Consider the following 19,764-nt stretch of genomic DNA (forward strand, 5'->3'; position numbering starts at 1 on the left):
GTATGAGGGGAATATATTCATATTATGTACAGTATGATGTTGCTGAATAGTTTTAAAGTATTTCTGTAAGTATAAAAATAATGGCAGTATGAAAATGATCATTTTGATTCCAATACTGCCAAATGTCGGCTGGTTTTGTCAACATCAAAGACACACATGCAAACTAAGCCCTTTTGGAAAAGCATGGTTATAAAGCATTATCTCTCTAGGCCAATTTAATACCAAATTGTGTGAATTTTGTAAGTCCAAACACAACATTTACAAAATATTACAGCTGGCTCCCTTCCAAAAGCAACCACTCTGATGATCCTGTGAATAGGTCAGGACAGATCTCTCATAGAGATGGAAAGCACTGCCAGCCGCAGTGTTGCATTGTATTATAGAGCTAAAAGACTTCTGATAACTATAAGTAAGTGAAGTACAGCTTGAATATTATACTGCACATTATAAATAGGTGATTTTGATTGGTGATTGATATGCTGTATGTGTAGCTAACCTACTGCAGTCATTAAGTAGGCAGCAGTGGCAGGTCAAAGCAGTACTTGACATGGGCACAGAGCAGTAATGAGTGAATAGTTTGCTTCCTCTCCTTACTTAAAACAAGCCAGTTATCACCTAAACTAAACGGAAACTATATTTCCTGGTTAAAAAACAAATAAAAATTAGCGCAAATTCATTTCAGTTTTAGGTTTTTAGCTATATCACTACCATAAAAATGAGGCAGCATGAATTTCCGTCAGCTCTCGTGACATTGAACTGAAGAAATTGAACAGAATTGACATTTAAGGATATGGCTCTGTGTACAATTAATCGCTATTGTTTTTCACATGCAGTCTAGTCTTGCAGAATTAAATACCAAGAACATGATTTAAATATTGTAGTAGATCAAATGTTAACCAGCTGGGGTTGGGATGAATTCGCAGGTGACAAGTTTCTTGAGTGAAAGGCTACTCAAGTTGATTCCCAAGTCAAAAGATTTAAAGATTATGGCCACTCCTAGACAGTTCTATGTACAATGTATTTTGTATATGTAGCTACATACTTCTGAGACATTATACCTGGTCCTAAGAAAAACTAATTAAAATTACTGTAAAATGTATATATAAAATCTAAAACTGCTGTTTACCATTACATGTGCTATTTGCACTTTAATTAATTTATGATAATATACATCTTTATTTTAAGTTATCGTAGATGAGCTGCCTTGTGCAAAATGTAGATTTATGGCTTTAACTATTTTTATTTCAGCAAAGTTATTATTTTACTGTTACTACTTCTGTTCTGTTGATTCAGATTGGAAATCTATTTCAAGTAAAAAAGTTATATCTTCCCTGACAGAAGAAGCTTTTTCAAAGAGAAATGTTCTTGTCTTTCTGAGACAAAATGTTCATAGCTGGAAACTACTGTGCTCTCTGCAAAATAAAACTGAGATCCAAAGACAAAAGTCTAACGAATCCAAGATTTTCCCATTCATACACTTAAAATTTCCAAGCATAATAATTCAAGATAAAGGCAAAAGCACAGTCAGTGAATAAGTTACATATTAAAGATGTCCCAACAATCAGCAGAGCACGTTTTTTTATTTCATTATCACATTTACAACATAACAGTCACCCCCTTTACTCTCTCCGTGACTTTCCTTCCCAGTGTGGATTATTAAAACAATTTTAATTTCACAAAACTTTAGTCTTATGTGGTGAGTGATTATTCAGTTTTCAATATTAAAAGCACTTGTGGTTTAAGAAAATTAGTGTCACCTCAGCCCACGATGTTTTTTTTGTCTGTCCAGATTTTCAACTTGTTATATATGTGGAACAGCAGCGTTCATTTCCTGACATTTACGAATAACTCTGAACAGTTTGCGTGCATCGTCTTGTGCTTCATTTACTTAAACACTTAAAGAGAGAATAGCATTTCAAAACAGGAAACAACATAACAGAGGTCAAGACCAGCATTGTTACTGCTGGTTCCTGCAAAGTGATCTTTCCATTTAGTATTTTTTTTCCACTTTCATCTCTTTTTATTGTCCTTGTTTCATTTGCTAACCAGCCTGTTTGTGTCCATGACCATTTTTGTCCACTTGTTTCAGTAAAAGCATTAAAGAAAAAGAGGTTTTGCCACAACAATGACCTCCCCTGATGAGAACACGGCCACAGAGAAAAAATAACAAGGAGAGTTTTGCTAAAGATGGACAAACACTTCCTCAAAAAACTCCACAGGATAGCATTGGTTCTTGTTTTCATCATATTGTCCTTTATACAGTGCAAATATCTGACAAGAATTCACCAATAAATTAAGTTCAAGTGCAGTATGGTTTCATGTCCATCGGCACACACAGGTCAGGCTGCTGGTTAGACTCTGGTCCTACATGAGTACGCAGCTTTTGGCCCGGTCCTTTCTAATGGGAGGTGGATGCTCATGAATCTCAGTCCGGGGCGGCTGCTGGGAGACCCGCTTGAGTCCGCGACGCGAATTGGCGCGTTTGAGCTGAGGCCGACTGATACGGGACACAGATGCCAGTGTGGTGACGTGGAAAACATCACGGACGCTGTTCTCCGAATACTTCGATGTGCACTCTGTGTAGGCCACGGCTCCGATCTGCCTCGCCAAAGTAGTTCCCTAAAAACACAGAAAAATGCAGAATATGGGTCTGTTAAGAGGACAAATGAACAGCGAAGACACAGGTAGTACATCCAGCAGACAATTAGCAAAAGTAACATTCATTTTGAGCTGTGTTTCTGGCCACCTGACAAATGTAAATCCAATATTTACTCTGCTTTTTAGCTCTGGGTTTGGTCTCCACCAACTCCTGAGAGAAAAATCTGTCTCTTAGCTGCTAGTTGTTAACTTTGTTTTCTATTCCCTGCTGCTCATGGAGAAAAAAGGTTCATGAGAATAGTGAGGCTGAACCAAAACAGTAAATCTGTGGGTAGTAAAAACAAAAACAAAAAGCTTAAAGACCCTAAAATGCAGTCGAGTTGTAACTCTTTGTGGGTCCATCGCTGCAAGCGAGTTTGTGTTTGTTTGTAGTCCAAAAGAGGGTGACTCACGTAGAGAGCTGCTGAGAGCTAGTACTTACAGCTATGACAAATAAATTGTGTGTATGTGTGTGAGAGAGACAGGAAGGTCATATGATGGAAATGATGCTTTTTACACTCTTAAATGTCCTTAAACCATGTTGAACCTCTGGCATACTCTTGGAAGCTTCATGTAATTCAATAGAGGCAAAACATTTATACTTAATTTTTGCCACAGTGCTATGAGTGCACAAACAGTGGACTATGCAACGCTCTTTTAAAACGTCCTCTTTAGTTTATTATTATCACCATTTGTTACATGCTGTTAGATTATCCTTACCTCATCCTTTTGTGGATATCAGACCACTGGTCTTGGTCATGTACAGTAAACACTCCCCTCTTAATAAAAGCTCTCAGAAGCATGATAGTTAGCTGGGGCATACAAAAAAAGCTAAGATCCTCCACACAGCTATGAAATATTCAAAGGCCTATCTGTGCAGTTGTAAAACTCAAGCGTAAAACCTCAGCTTATTCCCAGTAGTGGTTATCACCATCTTAAATCTGGACTGGTTGAACTTGTATTTTGTGCTTTCATGTTGCTTACCTGTTCTCCAACACTGATTTTTCTTATAGTAAGAAAAGAGGGAACCTAGATTTTGTATTGATTTAACGAATCCGTCTTTAGATCTTATAAATAGCATTTCTACTCTGTCGCTTACTCACTATCTCTTGAGTTTCTCACTTTATGTCATTGGCGTGTGTCATCAATTGGAGTCATCAACTTCTTTGGCAATGAAACATCGACACTGTGTGACAGTGTGGGTGTTCATCCATCAGTGTTAGAGATATTCCGTATTGAAGGAGTATCTAGCAGTCAGATGTGGTAATAATATTCCTCTTCTATGAAAAACCTTAAAGGCTTGGGCTGTGCTTCCAGGGAGGCTGCATTATGTTTGCATTAATGGAAATGTTCCAACACTTCAAGTCTCTATTTTGATGCCTTTAAGCCGATTACAGCAGTAGTGTTAATAGTTTGTGTGCGGTTCATTCTGGTGAATGCACTTCCCCTGGGGATCACATCAGTTGGTTAAGTGGCTGAAGTGTAAAGGTCCCAGTTTGTGGCTGTTTGTAGTGCAGCCCATTGAATGGGGCCCATTAAGAAAATCTGTATAGCAACACTTTTAACTCCAGCTATTTTCAGCCTGTGCTCTTTTCTCCATCTTTTTGTATTGGTTAATTGTTTGACCATGCACAGAAGTACTGTGCTTATGGCTTTTTTTGTGCCAAGATTAAGGGATCTCTTGTACGATACTATAGAGTGCTACAGGAATGAGTCCTAAAACCCGGAAATGACTTAGCATTTTAGCACTTCCGGTTCCCTCGTCTGGAAGTCAATGGGTTTTTTGAATGGGTTTTTAGTTGGATGCCTCAAATAAGGTCTGTGGTTAAAACAACCTTAAGAAATGTTAACGTTTTGTTCTATGATATAAAATACGTAAGTAAATATCCCACTCATGAATTTTGAAGCCTTTATGTGTTTTAAAAAACGAGTGGCTAAATGAGACTACTAAATGTCATCACGCCGACTCGTCCGCCTTTACAGCCTCGTTGTGTTTATTCACGCTCATGCGACCGTGGTGTAGTTTGTCTATATAGCCTAATGTTAGCTTGTTACTTCTGGCGATTGCATTCACACTTCAAAAATCATAAAAGTGTTCACTTGTGAAGATTATCTTTCTGAACAAAACGTGTAAGTATCATAAACGTTTTTGCCACAAAGCTTATTTTCTCCAATTATCCAAAACCAATGGAAAAACACCATTTTCTTTTTACTGAGGGAACCCAGAGTGATGCTAACTTCCTGGTTGGCCTACAAAAACACGTCATCCCTGGAGCACTCTATAAAGCCAGTGGACACACAGTTCAGCCTCAGATGCACCGCAAGTGTTTCACTGTTGATTGTTCACTCTGTAATCGCTCACTTTGGCAAAAACAAGTAATTTAAATCATGTAAAGTCATTGTTTTCACACAGTTTTGATGCAGCTAAATTGGACACATATAATAAGACATACTATGGGTGCCTTTGGGATGATTATTTTAAATGTTCTTTAATTAGGACTGCACTGGAAAGCTACAATATACATCCAGCCAAACAAGGTAAAAGTGGCCCTTACAGTGAGGATTTTAGTCAGAGTGGATGGGAAAGAAAGAAAGAGTTTCAAAGTTGAAAATTGCTGCTGTTACAATTTCAGGAAAAACATTTGGCGTAATCAGAGGTTTCAGTTAATTTGGAGCTAAATCACTTTATCCAGAGAAAGTAATCTGAGATCTTGATGGATCAATTTTGATGCCATTACGGACGGGGAAATGAGGGTGGTTACCTTTGCTTTGTCGGAGGTATGGGAAAATATTAATATGTTGACAAAAGGCTGCCCAGAAGTGTGAATTCAAATTTACATGAAAATAGGCTATTAAAATTCATGCATGCCATGCCACTGTTCATCGCTCCAAGACACAAACAAAACTATTGTATTATCGCACATCCGGCTGTTTGTCTCTATCTCTGTTCAGTCCCAGCTCTTTTACTCTCCTTGTGTTTCCATATTTGTGTAAGTTATGATCTGAAGCAAATGTCATCCTCCCAATTCATTTTCAGAAGTTTTGTTTATGTGTACAAAGGGAGCAAAGTAATGGGTGTCATTTGTCTAGGATGATACTATTAGAGTTGTATTTAAGTCAGTGTTGTTATAGGCAAATGAAAATCGCTGCAGCGGAAAATTACAAAGGACTATTTAAAACCGTATCTCATGGATGTTCTTAATATTATAACATAAATAAATTAAATCAATACTGTTCAGTTCTTCGCACATGCAAAATTAGGCTATGGTAGCACGAGCAGCAGTTAATTTCAAGCTAGCTTTGGCACTGTTGATGCAAACAGATAAAGAGAGATGAGTTTCTCTGCACTCCTCACCTGTTCGTGGGTGACAGGAATGAGTCTGTGTTTGGAAAGCTCTCTCATGACGTTGAGGTCCGTCCTCATGTCCAACTTGCAGCCGACCAGCACCACTTTGGCATTAGGACAGAACTCCTGCGTCTCCCCCTGCCACTGTGTAACAACAGACAAATACATATGAGTGCACAGGGTCATTATATAGGCTCATATATACATTTAAATTAGGTTAATAGACAAAACATCTCATTTTCATTCTTCCTTCCACAATTCCACACGAAACTAGGCAAGAAAAAATACTCAACAAACTGTTTCCACAAAGCGGGACGCACAATTTTGGCTATAATATCATTATATTTTGTAGCATTAAGATTTCTCTTAATTTGAACAAAGGGGGCCTAGCGCAAACCCTGAAAAAAGCCCCAGTATGTGAATAGGGGTATGCACATATTTATGGCTATATAATGTGGCCGTGACAGTCTATATTTGATAAACATTAACCTGGAGTTACCGCCTAAAGGGTAACTTTTTGCGGACCTCCAGTGGTTAACTTCCCAACCTTTCTATTCAAAACAATTATACTTATTTGGATTTGTAAGAAAATACTAATCTTTGTTAGTGACATGTTGCTGTTACAAGAAAACCATGTTAATCAAATGCTGTACGTTTTTAAATAACACAAAACTGTGTACACCTTAAAGCAGGGGTTATCAAACTTGTTGGGGCTTATAGGACCCCCCTCTTAATCGTAACACCAATTAAGCCGTTGCTACTACCATTTGTACTTGATGCCATTGGAACTATTTGTATTGTATTTTATATTTTTCAAGCAATTTATCTTAAAAACTTCCAGTCTAAAGCTGACTTTCAGTAAGTGCTTCACCTTTAAAATAATGAACTTATTGCTGTTTGTCACAGTCATATCAGAGTTTCTATTGACCCAAAGCTAACGTGGGTGGGAGTAGAATGCGGACCCCCCTGACAGAGGGCCACGGACCCCACTTTGAGAATCACTGCCTTAAAGGACTGTGTTATATATACATATTTTTGCTACCTTGATAACTTAGTATTAGTATAAATCACTGTGTCTTTGTGTCTGATAAGCTGGACTTTCATCCTCTCACCTGTAACTTGGAGCAAAAATATATAAAAACACTCTGAGTTCTGAACTTGCAGCACATTACATCATATAATTGTCATTTGACATAAGAATCTTCATGCATGAAAATTGGCCACAGTAGGACAGATGAGAAGCAATGACTGAAACAATACACCATTATAGATGTTCCGTTAGTTACAACACGACAGCATGATGTTCATCGTCATAAATTCTTGAAGTAGACATAGAAACCGAGACACAACACAGACATGACTCAAACTATTAAACTCTTTCTGTCGTCTTCTTTCTCTCTGAGACTCTTGTCATTATCTCCTCACACCATGGCACAGACAACCACTTTGAGCATTGCTGCTCCATTTGTTCTTCCTTACAAAGAGATCTTTTCTCCCGGATGCCTGTGTCGCTGCTGTTACGGGCTGCAGCGTGTTGTGCAGTTGTGCAGAGTGAGCTGTTGCCTTTCAATAGACCGCTCTGCCAAACAGTGTGCAACTGGTGAATAGCAGCAATTTAGATGAGTCACAAAGGACCCATGGGAAGAGTATCTTACTGTTTGAGTTAATGTTAAGAATTGGTAAAAGTTTTGTCCGGGATAAAGAGCATGAATGCGAGCAGTTGAAGATGAGTGTCTGCTTTATCAAAGGAAGGAAATGGAGGCTGGTTATTTTTGATAACTTCGGTTGACAGTTTAGTTTGAAAATCTATGTTCAATCCAGGTAACTGCACTTTCAAAATACACATATCTAAACCACCAGGAAGGGCTGTAGCCATTGAGGACACTGAGGTCATGTTCACAGTAATATTTCTGGGAATTTCCAGGGGTCTAATTCCCTGTGAGGAGTTGGCATTATGTGATTACAAACATATAAAACATGTTGAGTTTTTAAGGCTGATTCTGATATTTTTATCCATGCTAGCAGCGTGGCTCTGGGAAGGGCAATTTCAGTCTTTTGGTTGGTCCACCACTTTGGTCCAGACTGAAATATCTCACAACTATGACTTTATGACAAAATATGACTATATTTTGTACACACATTAATGGTCCCCAGACGATGAATCCTAATGTCTTTGGTGATACCCTTACTTTTTCTATAGCTCCTCCATGACGTTGACATTTGTGGCTTTAATTGAAATGTCTATAATGGGATTGCCATGAAATTTGGTACAGCCATTCATGTTTTACTCAGGATGAATTAACAACTTTGGTAAACCCTTAATATTTGATCTAAAGCACCATCATCATGTAAACTTTCACTTAAACTTTCCAATACTTTGGTTTATGACTAACTAGCAAATGTTAGCACCCTAACCTGCTAAGTAAGGGATAATGTACAGCGAGCCGGTTATTGTTGTGAAATAAACCCCGACAGGGCGATGCCACGACGCGAAGCGGAGGGGTCTCTCATCGCCCTGAAGGGGTTTATTTCACAACAATGACTCGCTAGCTGTACATTATTCCGCTTATTACACGGCTACTTACTTAAGAAATCAATAATTTGACACAAAAATGGTCCACCAGAGTCCGACATCAGATCTACGCCCTTAGCAACGGTCTGTTATACATAGCAACGGTCTGCTATAAAGAAATAACAGACAGTAGAACGCTTTGATTGAACAATCTGAATTAAATATTCAACAAAGCCGTGTAATAAACTAAGATAATTAACAGGATAGATAACGTAAGCATTATATTTGCTGAACATCGGCATGTTAGCAAATGTGCATTTTAGCAGCATCTTGTATTCTGATGTTAGCATTTTAGCTCAAAGCATCGCTGTGCCTAAATACAGCCACAAAGAGCCGCTTAATCTGGTTTAGACTATTTATCTTCAAAGGTGACTGGGATTTAGTATTCTTCGCCACAATACATATAATACATGGTAGTAGGGAGGAGGCTTTGAAACATAAACAAAAATAGTAGAAAACATATCATTTAAATGTTAAACTGTGAAACTTTGGTATCTGTTAAATCTCTGGAAATTTTATTTAAAATTCAAGACTTTTTTGGCGGCTCGTCAAAGATTTCTGAGGTGGGATGAGTTGCTCTCAGGGAGAATTTGAACTCATGAACTATTTCTAACATATTGGCTACAGCTCTGCCACCAGGTCCCTAAGCTCATGAAAAACCTGTAACTAGTGTGTATGAGTCCTTCGAGCATTGATGCCGCGCTCAAATGTTATTAATATACTCTCTTTATACTGACTGACCCCGGGGTGCTTTATTCAGCTACACTGGTTGGTAGAACCTGTGATTACAATTATAGACCCTTTCATCATCAGCCAGTGAGTTTGTGTGTGTCTGTCATCCTCTGCTATTTTCGTGTAGTGTTTGTACAGCTCCTGGTCCTTATATGTACGAGTTGAGGATGCTTTATGTTGTAGCCTTGAAGGTTGGATGTAGAGATGTTCCCATCACAGCTTTCCAATATATAGAAATATATAGAAAGACAGAAAAGAGATAGAAAGCAAGAGATGCGGTGACGCTAGTCAGAAAGTTATGAAGAAAAGGTGAGAAAATGTTGCCAGCTGAAAAGGAAGGGTTGAAGCCTTAAAAAAAAAAGGTGATAGCTGGGTAGAAACTGGGATAACATCCTTGAGTGCGTAATGCTAGATGAGAAATCGAATGAGTATTTGAAGAGAGATTGGACTGAAGAGAACAAAGGATATAAAAAGGAAAAGGAGAAATGATAAGGAGTCAAGGGGTATTTTTGTAGCTTAGCAATACTGAGAAAAAATAGTCCCTCTAAGAGGAAAATTGGAGGGCACAAGAATTGGTTAAGCGGAAGGCTGTCAAAAATGGCAGAAGAAAAAGTGCTATGTACTGCAAAGGCGTTATTTGAAGATAGGGGCTTGCAATGTCAAAGTAAATGGAACGGAGACATGGTGGCACTTAAATTAGATAGAATAAGGATAAGTTCCTTTGTTTTGTCTCTAAACTTTGAGCAGAGTGACCCATCAACATGTCACTTTGGCATCCTGGGTATGCATTGTGAGATCAGTTTGTTCACCGCTATTACTAAGGTCATCTGATAAGGTCAAAGTTCAAGTTAGTTCTCAAGTGGACCCCCTGTCGTTGAATGAAGAATTTGTCCAACATAAAAGATAAATGTTTTTTTGTCTTGTATTGATGATGTCATTGATGAATGATGGTGCGCACTGCAGGAATGTCTACAGACTGAAAGGTCAAACGCTCCAATACATTTGATGTTCACATCTCGCATATGTTCGTTAGCAGTTAAAAGGACAAAATCCACAGTCCTAGTTTGTGCAAAAAGGCCTTCGTAAGTTTGGCCAAGGCTAATTTGAGGCTTCAAATAGAGTGGACTCTTTCAAAGTTATCAGTACAAAATTCAATATTTTAGCTTCATTGGACAGTGTCCACTTTGCTGAGCTACGGTGGAGGGCTATTGCAGAGACAAAGCACCAGCAACAAACCTACACACAACTATCAGGACGGAGACACCGACTTGGTTTAGCTAACTCAGACAGCTACAGGCTCATGTTAGCTTTGGCAAAACTTAAACTTTCGAATCATCAACAATGTGTCAAATGACAATTGAAAAAGGGTTTCTCGCTGTGATGAACCTACGGAGAATCATCACCCGAATCTGCAGCTTTACAGAGCGAGTTCAGCTCATTGTTTATGTGTCTTACTAGCGTCGTTTTCGGACCGCTGCAAGCTCTAGGAACCACTGCGCACTACCCGTCAGCACCAAACAGGAGACAGACACAGTTGGCGACTAGCTGGTGAATATAGTGGAGCATTTAGCAGCCAAAGAGCCAGATATTTCCCTCAGGAGTTGGTATAGAGATCAAAAACTGAGTGAATATTGGACTTTTTGTCTAAACAAATGACAATGATGCTCCGTAACTGCTGGATGTGTAAATAAGAAACTGTTTGCCAACAAGTTCACCATATCAACTTCATATGTCAATGTCGTTCGCAACATGTTTCCGTTGCCCCCAATTGGCCAAAAAAATTGCCAAAAGAACGACTGTAGATTTTGTTCCCTATTTCCAACTGTGTAGTGTTTCATGGCCAACATAGAGAGGAGAAATAATTGACCCATAACTCTCTCTGTGTACACACGACATGTGAGTATTGTATTAAGATTTGCCTTGAAAATATCAGAAGCTACAGTAATCCTTTAAGGCTGCTCTGACGCTTGCAGTCCTTGAAAACGGTCTCAGCTTTGTTAGAAAAAAAAAAAAAAAAAGACAGGACACATTCTCACTTCTGTTAATGTGACACTGACCTTTTTCAGCACGCTATCCAGTGTTTCCGGACGGCTGATGTCAAAGCAGATGAGGACAGCGTCTGAGTCAGGATACGCTAACGGCCGCACGTTGTCATAGTAGGCTGAACCTGCAGGGGCAAAAAATACACACAGATATGATGAACGTTTCCAGGTAGATTATATGTAATTTAGTTACTTTGCAAGAAGAGTTAACTTTTTTATCACAAAATGAGTCATTACAGAGCACCTTTGGCGGTAATAACTATGATTAAATGTAATTACCATGAACTAAACCGCTCTGCAGATGACAATGAGTGGGTGTTATTCATTGCTTTCGAGGCGAACAGAGGGGCCTCGTCCACAACCCCTGGTCTGTTCGTCTGACAGTCTTGAATAAGCGGACAGACATGTGACAGTGATATAATGAATGGCTCGCACAAAGCGTCACCTGGTATTTCAGAATGGCATGTTTTTTAGCCGGGGGCCCGGTCTGAATTGAGCATTGTGACCTGGGCAAGGGGACGCATTCCTATCCAGAGGGGACATTCCCTCTCCGTTTCCCTCATTGTGTCCAACACTACGTGTTATTGTCACCGTGCACAGGGCTTTGGCAACTTAACAAAAATGTGTTTGACAGAAAATTCCCATAGAGGCCGACTGAATCTGAGTCGCTGGAAAACATATGGCACAAACACCAAAACACAATTCACATAGACGTTGCTTTCAAAATAACGCAACTTTGAATTTTAAAGATACTTAAGGAGACTATTATTTATTTTAAAAAAAACGTTGGTATGTGTCAAAAATATTATCAATATCATGTTAATTATTAATATATTTAATGACTCATCCAGCGCTCAGGGATGTAAATATATCCAATCAAATGTGATATCTCATATAAATCCACACTTGACCATTAACTTGTTGATCGCAGTAGCCAGCGGAAAACATTGCTTAGTTTCCAACCGTGTGTATTTGTGGATTTAAATGAATTTCCCGCTCTGCATTTTCCATTTCAATCGCAAATATATCACATCACAGAAGCGAAAGATTTTCTAAAAGCCACTTCACTGTGACAAAAAACTAAAATCCTGTTTGTTACAACCATATTTTTTTTATTTTTTGACCACCTTTTTTTCTGTTGATGATTATTTGGAAGTTAAAATAAAGATAAACACACCAAATAAATCCAGTACAAATATCCATGGTATTGGAAAATACAGTATAGAATATACAGTTTACAGATTTGTTAACAACCTGTCTAAGAGTAAAATGTTATTATAACCAATAATATGGATGGCCAAAACTATGAAAAAAAAAGATTTTTCTTGAAGCTACAAAGTTGTTTTTAATTAGGATGACACAACATCAACACACCTGGAGGGCAATATACAGGTATAGTATGTGTGCCCAAAAAAGCAGTTATATTCACCACAATCTGTGTCAAAATCTGTCCCCAAAGCAAACCACGTGTTTGTGTACGTGTGTTCAAAAATGTCAAACTAAAGGCCACAACCATTTCCCCCTGTCTCTCTGACTAATTCCTGCTCCTGGGTTTCACACATACTGTATTAGCACACACACACAATCTCACTTTCCATTTCGTGCTTTAGCTTTTTCTCAGTCCTAACACAGAAAATGAGGATGATTAATTTAATAAAAGGTGAACAGGGGTGAGTGGAGGTGTATCTGACAGTCCCCATAAACCACCCGTAGGTCTCCACACACACACGCACACTGGCATCAACGAGCCGACAGCTGCACTGTAGCTCAGCTTCACACTGTCAGCTCCACATCTGCATCAGACGACAGCTGTGAGCAACCGTAGCGTCTTTGTCGCTGTAAAAAAATCCTCTAGAGATGAACAACAAGAGATCTTAGTCTCAAACCCACCTGAAACCACACAAACTGTATTTATGAGGTGGCCTAATCTGGGCAATAGGATGGGACGCTGTAAAAGAAGTCATTTGCAGAGCTGCCTAGTCAGCACTTTTGCCAGAACACCAGGCCTATATAGGCTACAGCTATGCAGACTAATGTCTTTTGGTCAGCTGTTATCATTATAACTCTTGCCGACTATTCCAAAATACTTTAACAAATTATGTATTTGTCCACAAAGATAAAGTTATTGCATGTACAGACATAATATACTGTATGAGTTAGTTGTTGCAATTTCCGCATTTTATCTTCCTTTGAATTTATGACTCACTGGCACTTAAAGCTGTGCACCAGAAATGCCAAATATATGTTTGACATCAGTTTTTCCTTCAGAGAACATTCAAAAGTATCCCGCTCAGCACAATTCTACTTGCAATTGTTTATAAAAAACAAACAAACAAAGGGATTCTTATCAAAAATGTGTGTTTATGTTATGTGTTACCATAAATAAAATGGACCAAAATGATACTTTTAACTCTCAAATATCGGTATCGTCATAGGCAATTGGTCGGGCTATAATAACAACAATTTAAAAGGTACCTTGGGAAGTGTTCTTGTAAACAAACAAAATTTCTGTTTACATTGTGTAAAACTGCACAGGGCACCTTTAAATTGGTTAAATTAACAACGTATTTGTCTCATACTTAACATTAAAACAAGGGAGGAATATTTCATGGTTATGAAATTACAACTTAAGCAATTTTAAAATACTTTGTTGAGAGAAAAGGTTGAAAAACAACTTCAATGTGAGTCAGTTTGCCATCCCGTTTATTCCCCAGCGTTCTCAGTATAAAACTTCAGATTCAGACAATTACGTTCCTCCAAAACTTTTCCCCAAGGCAAGAAGGAGTAAAATAAAAAAAGAGCATGGCAGAATACTGAATTATAACATCGTGAAACTCCATTATACTTTAATGTAATTTTAAAAAGGCAGTTTTAGCAACCTCATTCTACTCTTCTACATTTTTTCAAGCAGAAATAATGGAGGTGGAACTCTATTCTCCATTATAAAAGCGAGGACACATAACAGAGTTAGACAACAACATGATGGTCAATTAGATAACAGATGTTCCCAAATAAACAGATTTTTTTAAGAACTGTCCAGGGTGCTGATCAGGTGACTGGGGAATGTAACCACCTGCAGGCATGTAACCAGGGATCAGTCTAACATGGGATCAGTCTCAACAGAAACATCTCCCAGTGTTACCTAATGTGTGTTGAGTTTGCTTTGTCTAAGGACTGGCCGCCCATTAAAACAACAAAAGTTGTTTATTTAGCAGCCCGTCTATCGAGTTTAGCTGATTTCTTTCCTCTGGTGTATTCAGTTAGTTGGTACTCCTTCAGCAGCAGTAGTTGTTTATTGTTCTGCCAAGTCCGTCTCTGCTCAGTCTACCTAGCCCTGCCAGAATAAACAAGCACAAGACTCTCCTGAGACTCAAGTCTCTCTACACTTGAATCCTCCTCCTCCTCCTCTTTCTCTTATCAGTGATTCCAAAAAACAGATACACCCCCACACTAGTTTTGTATAAAAAAAATGATAAAGACTTATTACATTAAGCTGTCAAAGGCTTTTGACGTGTTATCAATGAAAAACGTAGAAGAAGCTCCGCACACTGTAGCTCCCTTTAAGTGCAATTTATTGGCACATCTTAGTTAGTGACGTTTCAAGCACAAGCTCTTCTTCAGACTATATAAATCTACACTGAGACGTCATCTTAAAAGGTAAACGCTCTGGTCACATGATACCGCCAGTGACCCAAGTATCTCACATATAATCAAATGTAATGTTATACTGTATGTATATTAAGAAAAACTCATATATACAGAATATTCAACAACATATATAAAAGTTCATACACAATAATTTATCAATGAATAATATTATAATAAGTATGTACCTCTTAGCTCATAAGAATAGCATCAAGCCCATGGCTGTCATACTTTCTAATTGGCCAGAATGAAATAGAGGTGCCTCTATATCAAAAAATAGGATGTACGTCAAACATAGATAGGAGCAGGAATCTATACAAATGAGCCCATGGATATGAAATGTGGGAGGGACTTCCCAGTATGCATATACAAACCATAGAAAAAGGCCATAATATCATGTAAAATAGACCACAAAATCACTTAAAGTGAAAAGTCCAGTTCATCACAGGCGAGGCATCCATATCATAATACTGATAACATAACACTGATCACATGAAATATGATGATTTAACAGCAAGTTATACAGATGTCACAAATGTTTCCTAAGGGAATAGTTACACACACGTGTCATGGTACATTTTGGGAAATGTGCTTTCTCTTCGTGAGTGCATGTCTGCGGTTAAAGCAGCTGCAATCAATATTTTCATATTAACAATGGATCACATGTCTACTTGTCTGTGAAAGAGGTTGCTCACAGTGATGAACATTCAGAGAATTACCACTTGACTCTGCAGTTTCCCTCAGCTCTACAGAGTGTTTCAGTGTCTTTTACCTCTTTGGTTTTCTAGACCGCAACTTAAGTGTTTTGGTTCACTCTAACAGCACTCATCAGCATTTTCAGCCGCAGCAGGCAGCTGTTTACAGTGAAGAAGTTCCGATAAACCCACTGCAAACTACCGTATCAGCACCAAATGGCAGACCAAGTAAACGACTAGCTGGTGAACATAGTGAAGCATTTAGCATCTAAAGACTTAGATATTTCCCTCAGGAGTTGGTAGGGACCAAAATAAAGCTAAAACAATAATGAATATTGGACATACATCGGGTGGCCAGAAACACAACTCCAAATGAATACTAATGTTACTCCGTTATGTGTTGGATGTGTAAATAGGCAACTCTAACAGGTTTGCAAAAGAACTTAATGAGGCGATAATATGTCAGTAAAGTGGCCAAAAGGTGAGTTCACCTCCTTGCTCGTGTTCCATACTTAATGCACAGACGAGATGAGAGTGGTATCAATTAGAGCTGTCAAAGTTAATGTGATAATAACGCACAAATTAGTTTCAACGCCACTAATTTCTTTAACACATTAACACATCTGCAGCGGGCTCAGTTTTAAAGCTAGAGTGAAGATACTGGTATCATGTGAATCTAGAAAAACCTAATAAATCCATTGGTACCAACCATGTCATACTAGCTGGTCAGGAAGGAGGTTAAATAATGCTCCAAACTTACTTAAACTTTAACTTAAATTTTGGAGAGGAAAAACTGGAATGGCCATTTTCAAAGGGCTCCTTTGACCTCTGACCTTAAGATATGTGACTGAAAATGGGTTCTATGGGTACCCACGAGTCTCCCTTTTAAAGAAATGCCCACTTCATGATAATAAGAGTATTAAATACTTGACAAATCTCCCTTTAAGGTTTATTTTGAACAGATAAAAAATGTGCAATTAATCGCGATTAACTATGGACAATCATGCGATTAATCGCAATTAAATGTTTTAATCGATTGACAGCCCTAGTATCAATATTCTCATCCGTCTCTTGGAAAGAAAGTGAAGAAGTATGTTCCCCAAAATGTAGAAATATTCCTTTAATGTTCCTATTGAATGATAAAGATAATAAAGGTATGTCCTGTGCAGAATACAATATAACAACTAGTGATCCTCATTTTGACGCCACTAAGAATTACGATTATGATAATTCATTATTATCATATTATTACCAACCGTGACAATTGGTCCGAGTTGGCATCCCAACTGGTGTGATACCACCGCAAGATGCTCTTTAGTTATATACGTTTTATATATATTAAATATTTTAGATGTAGGAAATCAACAAATCATTCATGCTTGTAATGTATTCCTCATAAAACTGGTGTTGGCACAATCTCGAATAATGGTAGTGCTTACTTGACTTTTCATAACACACACACTGCAACCCCTCAAGGTTCCATGATGTCAACTAATCCATGTTCAGCACTCGAGCAGCAGCTAATGTGTATTGATCTGTGAGCTTTTTTGACCCTCTCTGGGCCCGGTAGTATGATGCCCCTCATGGGAAGATTCCTGCTGTTGTAGCAGCAGCAGCACAAAGGAAACTTCAGCCCATCTGTCTCTGTCTAAAACCCTCTGATCAAAAAGGCACTCAGCCACTGGAGTACTGCATGTATTAAAACTATCTCAAAGGACAATGAGTGGCATTCACAGCGTTTATAGCTCATTTACTTCACTGTTTCCACCAATCATACAGAATTACATTTTTCTTTTTTAAAACTCCAGGATGTGAGAGATCACACACAGGTATATATTGAAGTTTCGCTTAAAAAGGAGTCAAACGAAAACGTCAAACGCGAGTTAGATGTGTGGCTGCTGTGCAACGTTTGGCACAGTGACGCACAGCAGTCTGGGAAACAGCAACAACACGCTGTGACTCCACATGGGGTTGTCATGCTTTTGATGTTTGATCCTTACAAAAAGCTGTTTCCCTTTTTTCTCTTGTCTGCTCGGTTGCTCGCAACAACAGGCTGGCGAGTGTGTACTGTCCACGCCTCCTTGTAACTTTATGTAATCCACTTGTGTGCTGCTTTTGACGGATATATCTCTCAGATTCAGTGGCTGCTTAGAGAGCTTCGTCCTCTCTAAAAGGCTCATTTGATGTTGCCTGAATGATATCTTTTAGGAGAGCTAAATGTGACACATGAAGCCAATTTACTTTGAAAATGTAAATGCACAAAGCCTGGTATGTAATTCACTTTAATGAAATGACACTGGGCTGCATTACAGGATTGGACAGGTTTGTATATCCTGTTCCTGTCACTAATGATCCCTTTAAGTGAGATCCTTTAATTTTGCGTACACAAAACACGTCATACAGACAAGATAAGCTACAGTAGGCAGGATGGTCTGATCCTGGGACTGCAAACGTGATGAAATTGCTGCTTTTCTGGGAAGCAGGGCTGCAACTAACAACTACTTACATCATCACAGTTTTCTAGAGCTGAAAATGACATATGACCAACAGTTTAAAACACACAAAGGGCCCTATTTTACACCCAGTACAAAGCGGCACACAGCGTCATTGCTAGTTATAGACTGACGCAGTTGTCATTTTCACGCCCAGCACCCACGTTGTGTAAGTAGCAAATATACTTGCGCCCATCTGTGCACCCATGGGCGTGTTGGTCTTAAAATTAGGTGTGGTCAGGTGCTTTGTTGCCATTGACCAACAAAAACCTGGTCTTAAAATGTGGCTTCCTGCTATTTAAAGGGCGCATTATTCAGATAGTAGGATGTGACTACAGTATAAAGGCGGTTTCACAACACGGGTACACTCTGCTTGTTACACATACACACACAGGGAAACGCAGCAGCTCTCCTCGTCCTCAGTTAAACACAGTGTCAGCACGTGAACAATGTTTTTATTTTAAGCCCAACCAGGATGTTTTTCCTAAAATTAACTGAATGGTTTTGTTGCCTAAACCTAACTGCGGCCGTTACCGTAGTTTTGTCACGAGGCGTACAAATGACACGCGAAAAGGCTAAATAGTGTACTCGTGAGACGCAGAATGTCCTTTTAATGTCATGCTATTTATACGCCTTCCCATGAGATCGGGTTATGAAATCGGGTTGTAAAAAAATACATCATCTGTACTGACTATACTGTGTATAACTATATGTATGACTATGTATGAATGAATGAAGTTTGTATTGTTAAGTCATGTATATAACTATGCCCAGCCTGCGTGGGCATGCAAGACACCAGAAATTAATATAATCTAGAATAAAAAATGCAGCGTATGCATCCAAAATTCATAAATCACTGATAAATCCTGCATTGCATATTTTTAATAGTTCAGAAATCTGAATGAATACTAAATAAATTGCAATCTTTCGAAACAAAGTTGTGAAACACATCAAAATTCAACATCCGTTCCAACTCATCCTTTCCTGTGCACTAGAATAATTCCGGGTTTTGGTTATGGCAAATAGAGGCTTTTCAATCATCATAATACAAAATGAAATAATTATTCAGCACTAAGTAGATGCAGGTCAGACCAGTATTTTCCTACATAATTTACCCACAAATACATTTCCTAAATCTTTAAATCTAAGTGTTATTTAAATTGACTGTGTTAACACAAACGGGAGATCGCATCCCATCATTTTCATTCTCATCAAACCTTTCAGTGACACTTCATTGCATTGCGTCTGCATTTGTTATGTTTCTCCACTCATTTATTCCGTTTTTTTTCTTGAATTCATCCCCGTCTGACTGTACTGTAAATTCAGCTTAGAGGAACAAAAGCTTTTTATGAAGTTTAAGTTTCTTGATGAGCGACCTTTAATGAGTCCCACTGGGCCGGTTTCTTAATTATGAAATGAAGGGAGGCGTGTTATCTATTCTGTTTAAATATGGTAAATCTTGTTAGTGACTTTTTTAATGCTCCGGAGATATCTCCCTTTTTCTCATTTTGTCAGAACTTGTAAATCTCGTTATTAAACATCCGCTGTTGTATTTTTGGACTAACCAAAAGAAAATACATTTCTTTGGTTAGTCAAGCTCAAA

The 19,764-nt window shown here is 38.4% G+C and overlaps 1 protein-coding gene across 1 annotated transcript in view; it reads right to left on the reverse strand.

Annotated features, from left to right (window-relative positions):
* Positions 1–1,561: 1,561 nt before the first annotated feature.
* Positions 1,562–19,764, reverse strand: part of LOC119479149 (rho-related GTP-binding protein RhoN-like) — a 33,059-nt gene continuing 14,856 nt past the window's right edge. Inside the window, exons 3-5 of the mRNA XM_037754429.1 lie at positions 11,345–11,454; positions 5,993–6,127; positions 1,562–2,619 (exon numbers count right to left, since the gene is read on the reverse strand). Of these exons, the coding sequence (XP_037610357.1) occupies positions 2,365–2,619; positions 5,993–6,127; positions 11,345–11,454 (500 nt within the window). The 3' untranslated portion in view covers positions 1,562–2,364. The remainder of the gene's footprint in view (positions 2,620–5,992; positions 6,128–11,344; positions 11,455–19,764) is intronic.

Source organism: Sebastes umbrosus, chromosome 20 (assembly GCF_015220745.1).
Source record: "Sebastes umbrosus isolate fSebUmb1 chromosome 20, fSebUmb1.pri, whole genome shotgun sequence".
NCBI classification, from domain to species: Eukaryota; Metazoa; Chordata; class Actinopteri; order Perciformes; family Sebastidae; genus Sebastes; species Sebastes umbrosus.